The sequence below is a fragment of the Carlito syrichta genome, unplaced genomic scaffold, assembly GCF_000164805.1.
Source record: "Carlito syrichta isolate Samal-C Ts95f unplaced genomic scaffold, Tarsius_syrichta-2.0.1 Scaffold304031, whole genome shotgun sequence".
NCBI lineage: Eukaryota > Metazoa > Chordata > Mammalia > Primates > Tarsiidae > Carlito > Carlito syrichta.
Genome location: NW_007248127.1, coordinates 1,004,429 through 1,017,832, shown reverse-complemented (window position 1 = coordinate 1,017,832; position 13,404 = coordinate 1,004,429). Strand labels below are relative to the sequence as shown.

Below are 13,404 nucleotides of genomic sequence, written 5' to 3'. Positions count from 1 at the left end.
TATTACAGTAGTTGTTCAGGGTCCACTTATGAATGAGAACATGTCATGCTCAGTTCTTTGTTTCTGTGAAAGATCAGTCAATATTATAGACTCTAAGTCCATCCAGGTTGCTGCAAAGTTCATGATTTTGTTCTTTTTTATGACTGCGTAATATTCTATTGTGTATATGTATCACATTTTTTTTACCCAGTCCTCTTTTGATGGGCAGCACGGTTGGTTCCATGAATAAGAAAAGGATTGACAGTAGCGGGAAACTGCAGGGGGAGCGGGGGCGGGGAGGTGGATTGACAGTAGTCGAAATCTGCCTGGGGAAGGGGGGGCATACCTCATCCACAAGGGTACCTGCACAATGAATATTTGTATATCTAACCCTGAATTGCACCCCACAATTTTAAAATAAAAAAAAAGAATACTGGCTTTGCCACTTACAAGCTGTTAACTTGAAGTGATTACTTAACCTTCTTGTATATATGATTCTAACTATATGACATTCCAACCATATAATATTTTTCTTCAAAATTAAGAGAATGAGATGGCAGAAACTCTCATTCTTAAGTAGAACTAAGTCAAGAAAGGAAAGAATCATTCTATTTCTCTAGCTATTCTGCCAGAAGCATTCTATTTCTGACTTGGCCATTTTCAAAGAACATAATATAAAAATAGAAGAGTTGTGTCTGAATTACCCATTACTGAAACTATATCATATTGAAAAAATAAGATCTGAAAATTGGTTGGGAATAATCAAACTTAAAGTCACACTGTGCTTTTTGAGCTACAGTAATATGTCATTTTGGTTTCATATCACATAACACAAAACACTAAAGAAGATTTCTAAACCATTTTCCATGCATTTTTGTGGAAGAAAATTACATTTTTAAAAACTGGCACTAAACAGAGGCAGCAATTTTGCTAACATCTTAGGTATTTATAATATTCAAGGACAAAGGACTTTTTTTTTTTTTTTTTTTTTTGAGTGAGTTGGTGTCTCACTCTGTCGCCCAGACTGGAGTGCAGTGGCCGCTCCCGGTCACCACAGCCTCGACCTGCTGGGCTCCGGCGATCCTTCCACCTCAGCCTTCCAAGTAGCTGGAACTACAGGCACACACTACCATGCCTGGCTAATTTTTTTTATTTATTTATTGTAGAGATGAGGTCTCACCAAGTTGCCCAGGCGGATTTTGAACCTGCGGGCTCAGGCAATCTACTCACCTCAGCCTCCCAAAGGCGCGGGATTACAGGCTGAGCCACCGAGCCCGGCGTGGACTTATTTTTTAAAATAATTTACTTGAGTCTGAAATAAATTATTAATAGGCTATCTTTTCTGTACACAGAATATGCTAAGGTGTAAAAGGAAATCTCAAATAAAAATATCACCATCAAGATTTCATTGAAGTTAAAATGTGTGTCAACAAAAATATAAGCAGTAAATATTTATGTACACAACTCTTATGTGTACATAAATATGGACACTAGTATGTATCTACAAGTCATTTATAAAGAATGAATAAATCAAACAAATGCTATGTTTATGGGCAATGGAAGTATTCCCCGTTGACAATAGCATGGTCACATCCTACTTTGACTGACAGATGTCTAAAATGTACCTCTGTCCTTGATGGAATATCTTCCATTTCTGCAATTTCAGAGCTAAAGATATATTCAGACTCATTGCTGCTGTGGGTGGAGTCTGTTCTCTTGTGTCCAGGCTTAGGTACATTCTGAAAAGCAAATAACCAGGAATAATCAACACAACATAATCAAACAAGGCATAGTTAAGACAGTGTCCACCTTGCCTTTGTTCTAGTCCCCAATCACTGACTTGTCGTACTGATGCCCAAATAATCTGATCCATGTTGTTGTGACCAAATCCTTACAAAAGAGTCACCTCTTCCAAGAAAAAGGCACACCAGCATGCATAATATGTCATTTTGGTTTCATACCACATAACACAAAACACTAAAGAAGATTTCTAAACCTTTTACATGCATTTTTGTGGAAGAAAATTACATTTTTAAAAACTGGTATTAAACAGAGACAGCAATTTTGCTAACCTCTTGGGTATTTATAATATTCAAGGACAAAGGACTTATTTTTTAAAATAATTTACCTGAGTCTGAAATAAATTCTTAATAGGCTTTACATTCGTAAAACCAAATGCCCAACTGAAAATCACCCATGAGTATTAGCAGAGTCACCCATGAGTAAAGCTTAGACTGACCAGTCACGCTGGGTGAAGCACTGCTGGGCGAAGCATCCAAGCACTGACTTTAGTGTTGCAGTCAAATAAAACTTACCAAAGTTCATAAAATATATTTAATTACATGCACAATCATTTTACTGCACAGTTATCAGGCATAAATGGTTTAAAAAAAAAAAACAGAAGGCAAGGGAGTTCACACAGATGGCTATAATTTCTGTCACTTTTATGCATGAAGTGAAACTCTGGAGTAGGCAGTGGGAAGGATGGAAGGTACAGGGGAGGTAAGAAAGCTGCTCTAGGAATCCTCTGAAGATCTTTCTGGGCTATTAACTCAGGGAGTTCAGGTGACACTTTTGTGACATGTGATACCTATGAAATTAGTGTTCAGAAAGCTCATGTGGAAGAGAAAAGTTAAGTAATCATAACCCCTTCCCCTCCTGTAGGAGAAGAGGTTGGAGAATAACTTGGAGGAAAAAGGAATAAAAAGGCTAGGTTTGTGCCCCTCACTCTCAGAATGCCCCAGTCAGGCGAGATGAGCAAGTTCAGTTGCCTGAATCTCACAGGGTTACAAGGTCCTGAGAGCTTTAGAAAGGCCTCTGAGAGCTTCCTGGTCTGTCCAATTTCCTTTACTCCTTTCCCCAGCTGCAGGAAAAAAGCTGGAAGCCACAAATAACATCTTTGTCTCTTTCTTCCAATATCCAGACTTACAGAGGGCTGACTCATCCAGAGGCAGTGAAAGTCTCCCTACCCAGCCCAACATATACTTCAGTGTGAAGGAAAGACCCAACACCAGAACTTCTGAAACCATCCAGAAGATGGGGAGCACACTAAAGGGGAGAAGTCCAAGGTGCTGAGATTTATTGTCTGTTGACATACACAGGCACAAGCACTGTTATGTAGAGTTCTCAGCCCAAGCCCACAGTTGTATGGATGGCATTAATTTAATAAACTGGCTATGCCATTAAGAAAAACAGGTCCAGATAAACGCCAGGACAAAGATTTTTAATAAGCTTATTAAAAATGAGAGTGATCCTTATTTTCCCACATATATCTATCATTAAATAATGAATATCTTAAGGTATTAATAGAAGCAATATTGCTGTTTGCTATTTAATGTAACTTTTGCATAGAGGGCAGTATTTAAGTGCTCTGGGTCTGAAACAAGATAAGAATCCCACTTCTGCCACTTACTTGTCCCTAACCCAACTTCTCCAGGTCTCAGTTTCATCATTGGGAAGAAAGGGATAATAATTTCAATCTTACAGTGCTTATGTGAAGATTAAGTAAGAGTGTGCAATAAAGAGCTTTGCCTGGTCTATAACAAGCATTCAATTAATGTTAACTGCTACTGCTATGGTTGTTGGGATCCTGCAGTAATGCAACAGCTTCCTTGGTGACTTTTCAGTTTCTCAGATTTTTAGGATTCTGTTCCTCGTTCATATGCTCTTTTAGTCAAGGTTTTCTCATCTGCAAGGTGATGAGACAATTTCTTTTGTCTTATTTTGGCTTTTTAAGTGTCACATTTTAAAGAACTTCATCCAGAGATCCAAGTAGAAGCATAATTTGAAACAAACACTCTGCCTTGCAGATACTGAATTATCTTGCTTTTTATAAGAAAGCATTATTTCAGAGCATTTCTTGTACAATTAGGTAAAGGCTGATACTTACAGAGAACAAGAAAGCTAGGGAACTCTGTGTTTCCTGACAGTAAAATAAGTAGAACAGGGAGGGCCTCCAGAACTAATAAGTACAAAAGGTACACTAGCAAATGCAGACAAGTTCTTGAAACAGATAATTTGCTACTGTGAATAATGCTGCAACAAACATGTGTGTGCGGGTATCTTTTTTTATAGAATGATTTCAGTTCCTCTGAGCATATTCCCAGAAGGGGGATTGCTGGATCATATGGAAGGTCAATTTTTAGATATTTTAGGAATCACTACATTGTTTTCACAGAGGTTGTACTAGTTTACACTCCCACCAATAGTGTAGAAACGTCCCCTTTACTCTGCATCCACTCTAGCATCAGTTGTTTTTTGAGTTATTGATGATAGTCATCCTAACTGAGTTAGGTGGCATCTCAGTGTGGTTTTAATTTGCATTTCTTTGATGATTAGTGAGGCTGAGCACTTTTCATGTATCTGTTGGCTGCTCCTATGTATTTTTTTGAGAAGTGTCTACGCATATCTTTTGGTCACTTTTTAATAGGGTTGTTTGTTTTTTACTTTTGGCATATTTGAGTTCCTTGTAGATCCTTTGTCAGATATAAAGTTGGCAGACCCTGAACATTTATCATAATACTATAAGAAAGGGCTTGGCAGTAGTGGGAAATTGCCTGGGGGTGGGGGGAGACTTAATATCAATAAGGGTACCTGATCTGAAACCAGGAGAAGTTGAGACCAAAGGGAGGTCCAAACTTTACCTGTACAATGACCACTTATGCACCTAAACCTGAATTGTACTCTACATCTTTAAATTAAAAAAAAAAGAAATGGTAACTGATTACAAATAGAATCTGAATTTTCTTTTTTTAAAAAATCTTTGAAATTATAATAAAACTTAGTGGAGGAAATACTGAATTATATAAATATTTGCTTCATATGCAAATTCTACATTAAGTGATTCAATATATAAAACAAAGTCCAGCTGTATTGACTTTATACTATCTTATAGTCCAGGTTTTAAACTGTTTGACTTAACTAAAGTACTTGTGAATGAAGTTATATGATTTTTGGGGTTTGCTTTAAAATAATCCAATCTATTGGACAAGGTGGGATAGGGAGATGAAATGGGAGGTACAGATGTGTTGATTGTTTTGGAATTGGATGGTAGGTACATGGAAGATATGGAGGTTCATTATAGTATTCTATTTACTTTTGTGTATGTTTAAAATTTTCATTAAAAAAAAAAAGGAAGTGTTTGACTCACCACCAACAAGGTCATCTCTTCCTTCAGATCATCATATCGTTCTTCCAGGCGACTGAACTCATTCAGAAGGTTCTGATATCTCAGTCTTTCATCATTAAGATCGAGTTCCAGTTGTTTTGTTTCTTCTACTAACTTCTTCTCCATAGTTTCTGAAATAAAGAAGAGAGGTATGCATACCAAAGATGGCTCCATAGAATGCAAGAGTATAAACATGTACACTGACTTCCATTTTCTCTACAGTGGATTTTACTTTTAGCACCATGATCTATAAAGAGTATCTTATTGAATGTAGAAAAAGAAAAAATATGGTCAAATAATAAAATAATTTATTAAAAATAATCATCATCTACTTAGTTCTTCCATATACTACGGCCTTAGTCCTACTAGCTCATATATTGGTTACAGCACATTCCTGAAAAAGTCTAGTAACTAAAGTATATATATATATTTTATGCAGTGGTATTCTATTCACAAAATTCTTTTGCCCAAATTGTTTACTCTCTCAAAGTCACAGATATTTCTCAAGGGAATAGTGACTTTTCAGTAGACCTCACTGCCCTATTCTACAGAGTCTCTCTCAGTTTATCTCAGTTGTATGGTCCTATCTTACAATTTTCCAGCACTCGGAACACCCCAGCTATCCTATTTCTCCCTTATTTCTAAATAAATAAAATGCTCAGGCTTGGTCATCTCTGTTGTGTACTTCCTGTTATTCTCCATGTGTTTCTGGGGATACACCGACTTTTCCATTTACCCATTCTACTCTGCCCTCTCTGTTGCTGTGGCTTGCTTTTGGCTAGGACATGGTCTGGATATTGAAGATTAGCCCCTTACTACAGATAAAACAAAGTAACAAAGCCTCAAATCTTGGCTGTATGTTTTAACTCAATTAGCCAACCAGTCATGTCTATAATATTAAGCCTCCTACCTCTACACTACATTTTGCCCTCACATTTTGTGGCTAAATCTTAATCTGCCCTGCTTACTTCCATTGCTTCACCATTTTTTTCTGTCAATGCCAAGAGGCAAGGACTGCCAAGTGTCTTGTCACAACTGCTTTCCTGGTGCCTATCACAGTGCTTCCCTAGAGTAGGGCGTTAATAATTTGCAAAAAACAAATGAAATAATTTCTTCTCTCTAAAACATTCTATAAATTACTTTTATTCTCACTAGTTTGCAGAAGCTGTTTCAGTACTACCAGCAAAATTTCCTTAGGCAAATTATCATTTCTTTGTTTTAGAATTTAATTTCAAATACTATTTTATATTTTCCTAGAAGATTCTCACCATTCTGAATCTTTTCATTACATTCTACATCCTAGCAGCCCTCTTCCTCTCATAATTTTTTTCTGGCTTTTTTTCTTCACTTTATTCTTAGTATGCTCACTGAATCCAGGTTTTTTTTTTTCCTCTTTCTTCTACATCATTCCCTTCAGCTATGAGGGAAGGGGCCGTGTAGGGGAAAGCAGAGAGAACTCTCTTACCATCACAGTTTTGGTGGGTACCATCAGGCTCATTTCTTAGTTTTTCTCTAATCTTTCATCTGGATTTGCTTTTGGAACACCTACATGTTGAGGCCCTTGTTCACATCTAAAACTTAACACTAACAACTGATCTCATTACTTCACCTCATAAACAAGTACTTTTTTCTTAATATTCTCGTTACTAATAACACCATTTTTGTTTTAATGTCTCATCTTAAAATGTTAGAACATTTTTTGTCTTTTTTGAATACCACATCAAAAGTGAATAATCTGTTGACTATTTTCTTATAATATAGCCTCATTCCAACCCATATTTTTTGCTTTAATTTCCACCACTAATTATTGTAGTTTAGATCTATACCTTCTTATCTCATGTTTATATATGTGGGTTCCTTGTAAATTTGTCACCTTTCTAATCTACCCCATGGACAGTAAACAGAATAAATGTCCCCATCTAGTTAATTCTCTATTCAAAAAAGTTAAGTGTTTTTTTCTTTGGTTTGGTGGTAAAGAGTCATGAATCTTGGGAGAATAACATCCATTGGTTTAGCAATCCCATAAGCCATAACTGATAAATCATACATGCAGAACAAATTAATTTTTTAAAAACTACATATGACATTGAATATGAATTCATATTTGTACATACAGAAACCAGATTTACAAGTTAACCAACTAATTCAAACAAAATATTTGCGCTCTTGCTTCTTGAAACTCTGCACATTGAGATATGACAGCTTCAATTTAAGCTCTAAGCAATGTTCTGACTCATAGAATAACATTGTAACATATACAATTTTAGTGTGAGGTTGGTTGGCATGCACTAGTTTGGGCCTACATGAGCCTTACCTGTCATCTCTTTAGCCTGCTCCACGATACGGTGATTAAGGACTTCCTTTTCCTGCTTTAGCAATGTATTTTCTTCCTTCAGATTTGATACCAGCTATAAAATTAAACAATAAACTGAGACAGCTGCAATGGACAGAGGAAGCTCAATCACTAAGTGCAAAAATCACACAGCAGTCACTCCTTACTTCCACCATCTCTGTGTTTCATGTCTTTGCCTTACTATGCCATCACCCTTCAAATTGGGCTCAATTGTTACCCCTTCTAGAGAGTCTTTCTGAAACCTCCTCCTGAAACCAGGTAATTAGATATCTTTTCTCTGGTTACTATAAGACCCTGTACATGCTCTTCATATCCCTTATAAATGATTTATTTTCTGTCTTCCAGAATAGACTAGAAATTCCTGGAGGACAAGGATTTGGTGGTAGTTGTTTTACTTTGTGCCTTAAACCTTTAGAAATTCCTGGCACCAGGTAGGTATTTGCTCTTGAAGCACTGGTATTACCTTCTTATCTCAAGACCTTAACACACAGCTTACATGTACCCATGATTTAAGTGGAGAGATTAAGGAGGCTAAGAAGGATATAAGGGTGTTTTCGTTTGGGAAATGTACTGAAGACCTGATTCTTTCTGCTATCTGTCTTGAGAAAAAGAATTTCTCTTTCATTCCTTTTAAGAGTTTTGCAAAGTTAATTAGTCCCTTTATCCCATGTTTAAATAAGCATTGCCCTTACAACAATGTCAATGTACTTAATGCCACAGAACTTCCAACCTGAAAATGGTAAAAATTGTAAATTTTATGTTACATATATTTTGCCACAATTTTTATTTTTATTTTTTGAGTTGGAGTCTCACTCTTGTCACCCAGGCTGGAATGCAGTGACATGCTCATGGCCACCACAGTCTTGACCTGCTGGGCTTAAGTGATCCTTCCACCCCAGCCTTCCAAGTAGCTGGAACTATAGATGTATACCACCATGCCCGGCTAGTTTGTGTGATTTGTTGTAGAGATGAGGTCTCACCAAGTTGTCCAGGCTGGTCTCGAACCCCCGGGCTCAGGCAAGCCTCTTGCCTCGGCCTCCCAAAGTGTTGGGATTACAGGCTGAGACAACGTGCCCAGCCCACAATTGTAAGGAAAGCATTGGCCCTTAACTTTCTAGTTCCTTGCTGTATAAGGATTCCCAGAAAATAAAAATCAAAACCAAAAGTAAATTACATACTTTGCAAAGTAAATTATATACTTTGCAGGAAAGGACAGTGCAGCTCATCTTTGGAATAAAATGTGTGCATGCAATGAGTGAAATCTGAGCTCCTTTCTCTAAGCATAAGTTTAAGGAACTCTCAGAATGAGAGCTTTACAATAGAGAGAAAGATGGTAAGCAAATCTCTCTTCATGTCAGGGGATCGGAGATAGGAAAGGAATTCTTTGTGACTAAGGATCCCTGAAGACCAGGAAAGTTAGATAGCAAAACTGTGCCACAACAGAAGTCAGTCTAGAAGGTATCCCTTCTGATGGTTCAGTCTTTTCTCTCTGCATTGAGATAGTCTTAAAGTTCACTTTCAGTAAAAAGGCCTGAGTTTTCAGTGAGTTCTTGAGAGAAGCTGCTCTTTGGTACGGATGTCCAGCCAATCACCTGTGGGGCTTTCTTAAAATACACATGCCTACCCAACACTCTCAGAGCTTGGATAGGTTCCTTTGTAAGAACTCTCCAGCAGTTTTGACACACTCATGGTCAAGAACCATAGCTCTACTGTAACTTCTGGGATCTTTCATCAGTCTGACTGAGAATGTCATTTCCTGACCATGAAGCTGGCGGTCACAGTGAAATGTTTTAATTCTTCTCCTGTACTACACTCCATCAAAAGAACTAATGGCAGCACCCACAGTCACTCCTGTGAAAAGTAGAAGATAATGAAATAAAATGAAAAAAATCTGAATCTGCTTATATATATTATTCTATCAGACTAGAAAGGCAAGAACTTAGCTTTCACGAGGAAAGGAGAGCCTTTCCACCAAGCTTAAACACTTTACAGATTCAAAGCCATCTGGAAAACTTCTTTAGACTCTAGACTTAAAGGAAGAAAAGAGACCTTAACATTCAGAAGTATACCTTTGAGTGCATATTTGCATCCTGAGAGAACAAGTTTGCCATGTCAAAACAACATTACATAAGACAAAACAATATTACATAGTGGCACTGTTGCTTCTATACAGATTTCAGACGTGCTAGAGATATAGAAGGGGTATTTTATTAGGCCCCTGAAGTCCATGGAAGGATTGCAGCCTTACCAGCAATGCTCCCCTAGCTGAATGGCATCTAAGCGCTCCCTGAGGCTTGCATTGCAAGTGCTGCTGTGAACATTTGGAGTCAGTACAGAAAAAGCACATCAGGATTCCTGCGAGCAGTCACAGCTCACAGTCAACTCTATTTTCATTTAAAGATGAAGTGAAATGTGTGTACTGTTTCACTGGAATCTCTGGAAATCAGTTACTTTTTTTCCAGTAAGCCTAATGTTCAGGTTCTTTTCTAAACATTTCAACAGTACATCTCATCACTCTTTGTTTTCCTTACTTAATAAAGTTTTGATATAAGTTAATACAAATTTGTAGCAATGAAGCGCTGAACAGTCTGTAAGTATTTTTGGGTGCTTGGGTTCTATCTGCATATTAGCTCTTAACTGTGATCACTGTGCAAACATTTGGGTTTCTCCTCTATATACTTAGCACAGTCTTAATGTGGGTTTTTACAAGGATCCCTATCATCAGGTAGTAACAGCTCATTGTTTGATTTGCTTCCTAATCACATTTACCCTACTGAAGGAAAAGGAATCTATACTCCATCTGGACTGAAACGTTATTTAAAAAAAAAAAAGAGTATACAGTGAGTACTTGACAATTAATTCTCTTAAAATACTGCTTTGCCTTTGTTCTTACTAGAGTAAAAGACCTACAGCCTACTTATTGATCATGTGGGAGCAATGCTTGGGAAATAGTAATAATGAATTGTAAACCAACTGAAATTTGCATTGCATTTCTATTAAAACCAACATGGAGGCACGTGGACCAGGTCAAGATGACAGCACATTTCATTTGTGTATGGAGTAGATGGGATATGAACATTAGCCCTACCTCCTCTGTTTCTTGTTTGTACCTATCTGCACGTTCCTCAATGGATTTCTTCTCTGAACGAGTTTGTTCTAGGTCTTTCCGGAGCTTGGCAATTTCTTCCTGCAGACTAAGAACCCGCCCAGTGGCAACCTTAGCTTCCTCCTCACTTAGTTGAAGACGTTCTAAGTCACTTCGTAGTTTCTCAGTCTCAGAGTTATATAGTCCTTCCAGATTGGTCAGTTTCTCCATGAGGTATTTGTAGTCTTTGTTCTTTAAAAAACACATAAGTAACAATAAGTAAACATATACATCATCAAATGTATTTAGTGAGAATATCATGCTTATTCATCAAATTCACGCCAAATTATCACAGCATTGATATAGTATCTAACCAAAACACCAGCCATAACATCTACAATATCACAACCAATACCCTCTTAGTAACAAAGAGAAAAAAACCAGTTACAACTAATTCAATTGTTTTACATGATAAACTATATAGATATGGTTTTCTAATAGTCACAAGGTGAGTTACATAGTAAATGCTTAATTTCCTGATTCTCAATTCAGAAATAGGAGAACCTATACTTGCTATTGAAAATAGGTTAAAGTGCTACTAAAAAACATGTTCTAGCTAAGTGATTGCATAAAAATGATAAAATGGCCTCAGAATCATATGTTTCTTACAGTTTTATGTTTAATAACTCAAAAATTTCCCCTCCCACTCAGAAAATCTTTCTGATAAATCCCATTTAATTACGATCTGTTTTTCTTTGCTCTTCTTAGCATTTATATATTTTTAATTACTTTTATATCATTTACATGTGCTAAAATATTACTTAACTATCTCTAAGCAATCAAACTTTTATCTCTGCAAATAGACTGTAAGTTCCTCAGAAGCATGAACATCTTCCTGTTTCTTGCCATTTCAATGCTACACAACTCATCTGTAAAATGATCGTGATACTACCTGTAAATAAATGATAATGGTGATAGAGTTTTGCAAAGTATAAAGTACAATATGACTCTTGATGATAAAGGTTTGGAGCATTAGCAAATGTGACTATGTTCTCAAAAATAATTTCCTGCCTTAGTCCTTGCATTGTGTTCTAACCTATGAGTTCATCATTATTTGCATGCTTATTACTTTTTGCTAAGACTGAAGGGTAAAGTCAAGGAAAAGCAATATTGAAAATAATTCCAGAGGGTTTCTTCAGCCATACTCCACTCTCGGGACTTCTTTATAACACATACCTGCTCATCGACTTTGCGCTGCAGCTGCATGATCTTGTTTTCCATGCCAATGTGGAGCTTCTTATAGCGCTCCACAGAGCGGGCCTCAATTTTGAGCTTCTTTAGCTCACGCTTGGCCATCATCCGCCGGAAGCAGCACTGAAGGTAGATGATGGCCTGCATGTTCCTCTTGTAGCGTATGCGAGCCAGCCAGCCCCGGACCCACTTCTGAATGATGACTGCTTTGTGCTGGCGGAGTATCTGCAGAAAAGGGTAAGGGCAAGCAACATCAGGCCCTGGACCAGACTCAAGGTTCAGCTCTATCAACCCATGTTAGGCTGAGAACCCATATACTACCTAAAGACACAAAAGTTGAATCAACAATATGTTAGTTATATGTGAATTATATATATATTACAGATATGGGATACGGATATACAAAATTATTTTTTAAAGTGTTTTGAAAAGTAGACTTAAAAGGTGATTTGAGAAATATATATAAAAATATGTTATAGTCATGTGTTATATGGACAATTCTATGCTAAGTGTACATTTAGAAGCTGTTTAAATAAAAAGCACCAGTCAAGAGAAAATCATTTCTAAAAAGAAAAAAAATACATTAGGTTTCTTATTGGTATATGATTTCTGTTAGTAACAGGTGATCCTCTGTAAAATTAACAGAACCAGGAACCCCATGAACTACATGCTATTAAAACACAAGATTTCCCCACTTTTAGGTCTGTGCATGAAGACATGGGGTATGGACAACAAACTGACTTAGAGGCCAGCCAGCACTTGGAGTACTGTAAAGTTTATTACTGATTTACTGATATTTTCCCCCAGAAATAAAAAGATGACACTCGCATTTGCCACATTTGGAGAATGCTATTCTAGTGAGGATTTTCCATTGCTGTTTGAAATGTATCAGGAATCTGTTTTTGGGATTCAAAGGTAGGAGGAATGGGGCTTTAAAAGGAAAGCTAAAAGTAAGAAGATGTATAATAATCTAATCTTAATGTTATGTTACATATTTTTTTAAAAAACATAATGTTTCCCTAACCTTATAAACAACTTACAACAAAAAAGTTGCCTTAAAAGATAAATCTCTTTCCTTTAAAAACAAACAAGCAGAGACTGTGTAAACATTTCCTATGAGGGATGAAGAAGAAATACTCAAATTTTAAGCAAGTTTAAACTAGAAAAATCTTGAGGTCCTTCTAAGCCTATAACTTAATGAAATAATTCTTGTATGATATAAATGATATTTAAATACCATGTACTTAAGTTAGTGATTAATTGTTAGTGATAATTACAAATGGGCACAATGTAATTTTTATCAATCTTTTAAAATGTAAAAATCACTGAAATCATTTATCCAAATAGATTGCAGTTTAATAAGACCATTAAAAGTATAGTTCAAGCTGGGCTCAGTGGCTCAGCCTGTAATCCTGTGCTTTGGGAGATTGAGGTGAGTGGATTGCCTGAGCCCGCGGGTTTGAGACCCGCCTGGGCAACTTGGTGAGTCCTCATCTCTACAATAAATCGAAAAATTAGCCGGGCGTGGTAGCACATGCCTGTAGTTCCAGTTACTTGGAAGGCTGAGGC

General features: G+C 36.9%; 1 protein-coding gene across 1 annotated transcript in view; it reads right to left on the bottom strand.

Moving 5' to 3' along the window:
* The window catches only part of LOC103261836 (unconventional myosin-Va), a 104,877-nt gene that overhangs the window by 31,897 nt on the left and 59,576 nt on the right, over window positions 1-13,404 (bottom strand). The window contains exons 20-24 of the mRNA XM_021713079.1: window positions 11,821-12,060; window positions 10,588-10,836; window positions 7,461-7,554; window positions 5,129-5,277; window positions 1,605-1,718 (exon numbers count right to left, since the gene is read on the bottom strand). Of these exons, the coding sequence (XP_021568754.1) occupies window positions 1,605-1,718; window positions 5,129-5,277; window positions 7,461-7,554; window positions 10,588-10,836; window positions 11,821-12,060 (846 nt within the window). The remainder of the gene's footprint in view (window positions 1-1,604; window positions 1,719-5,128; window positions 5,278-7,460; window positions 7,555-10,587; window positions 10,837-11,820; window positions 12,061-13,404) is intronic.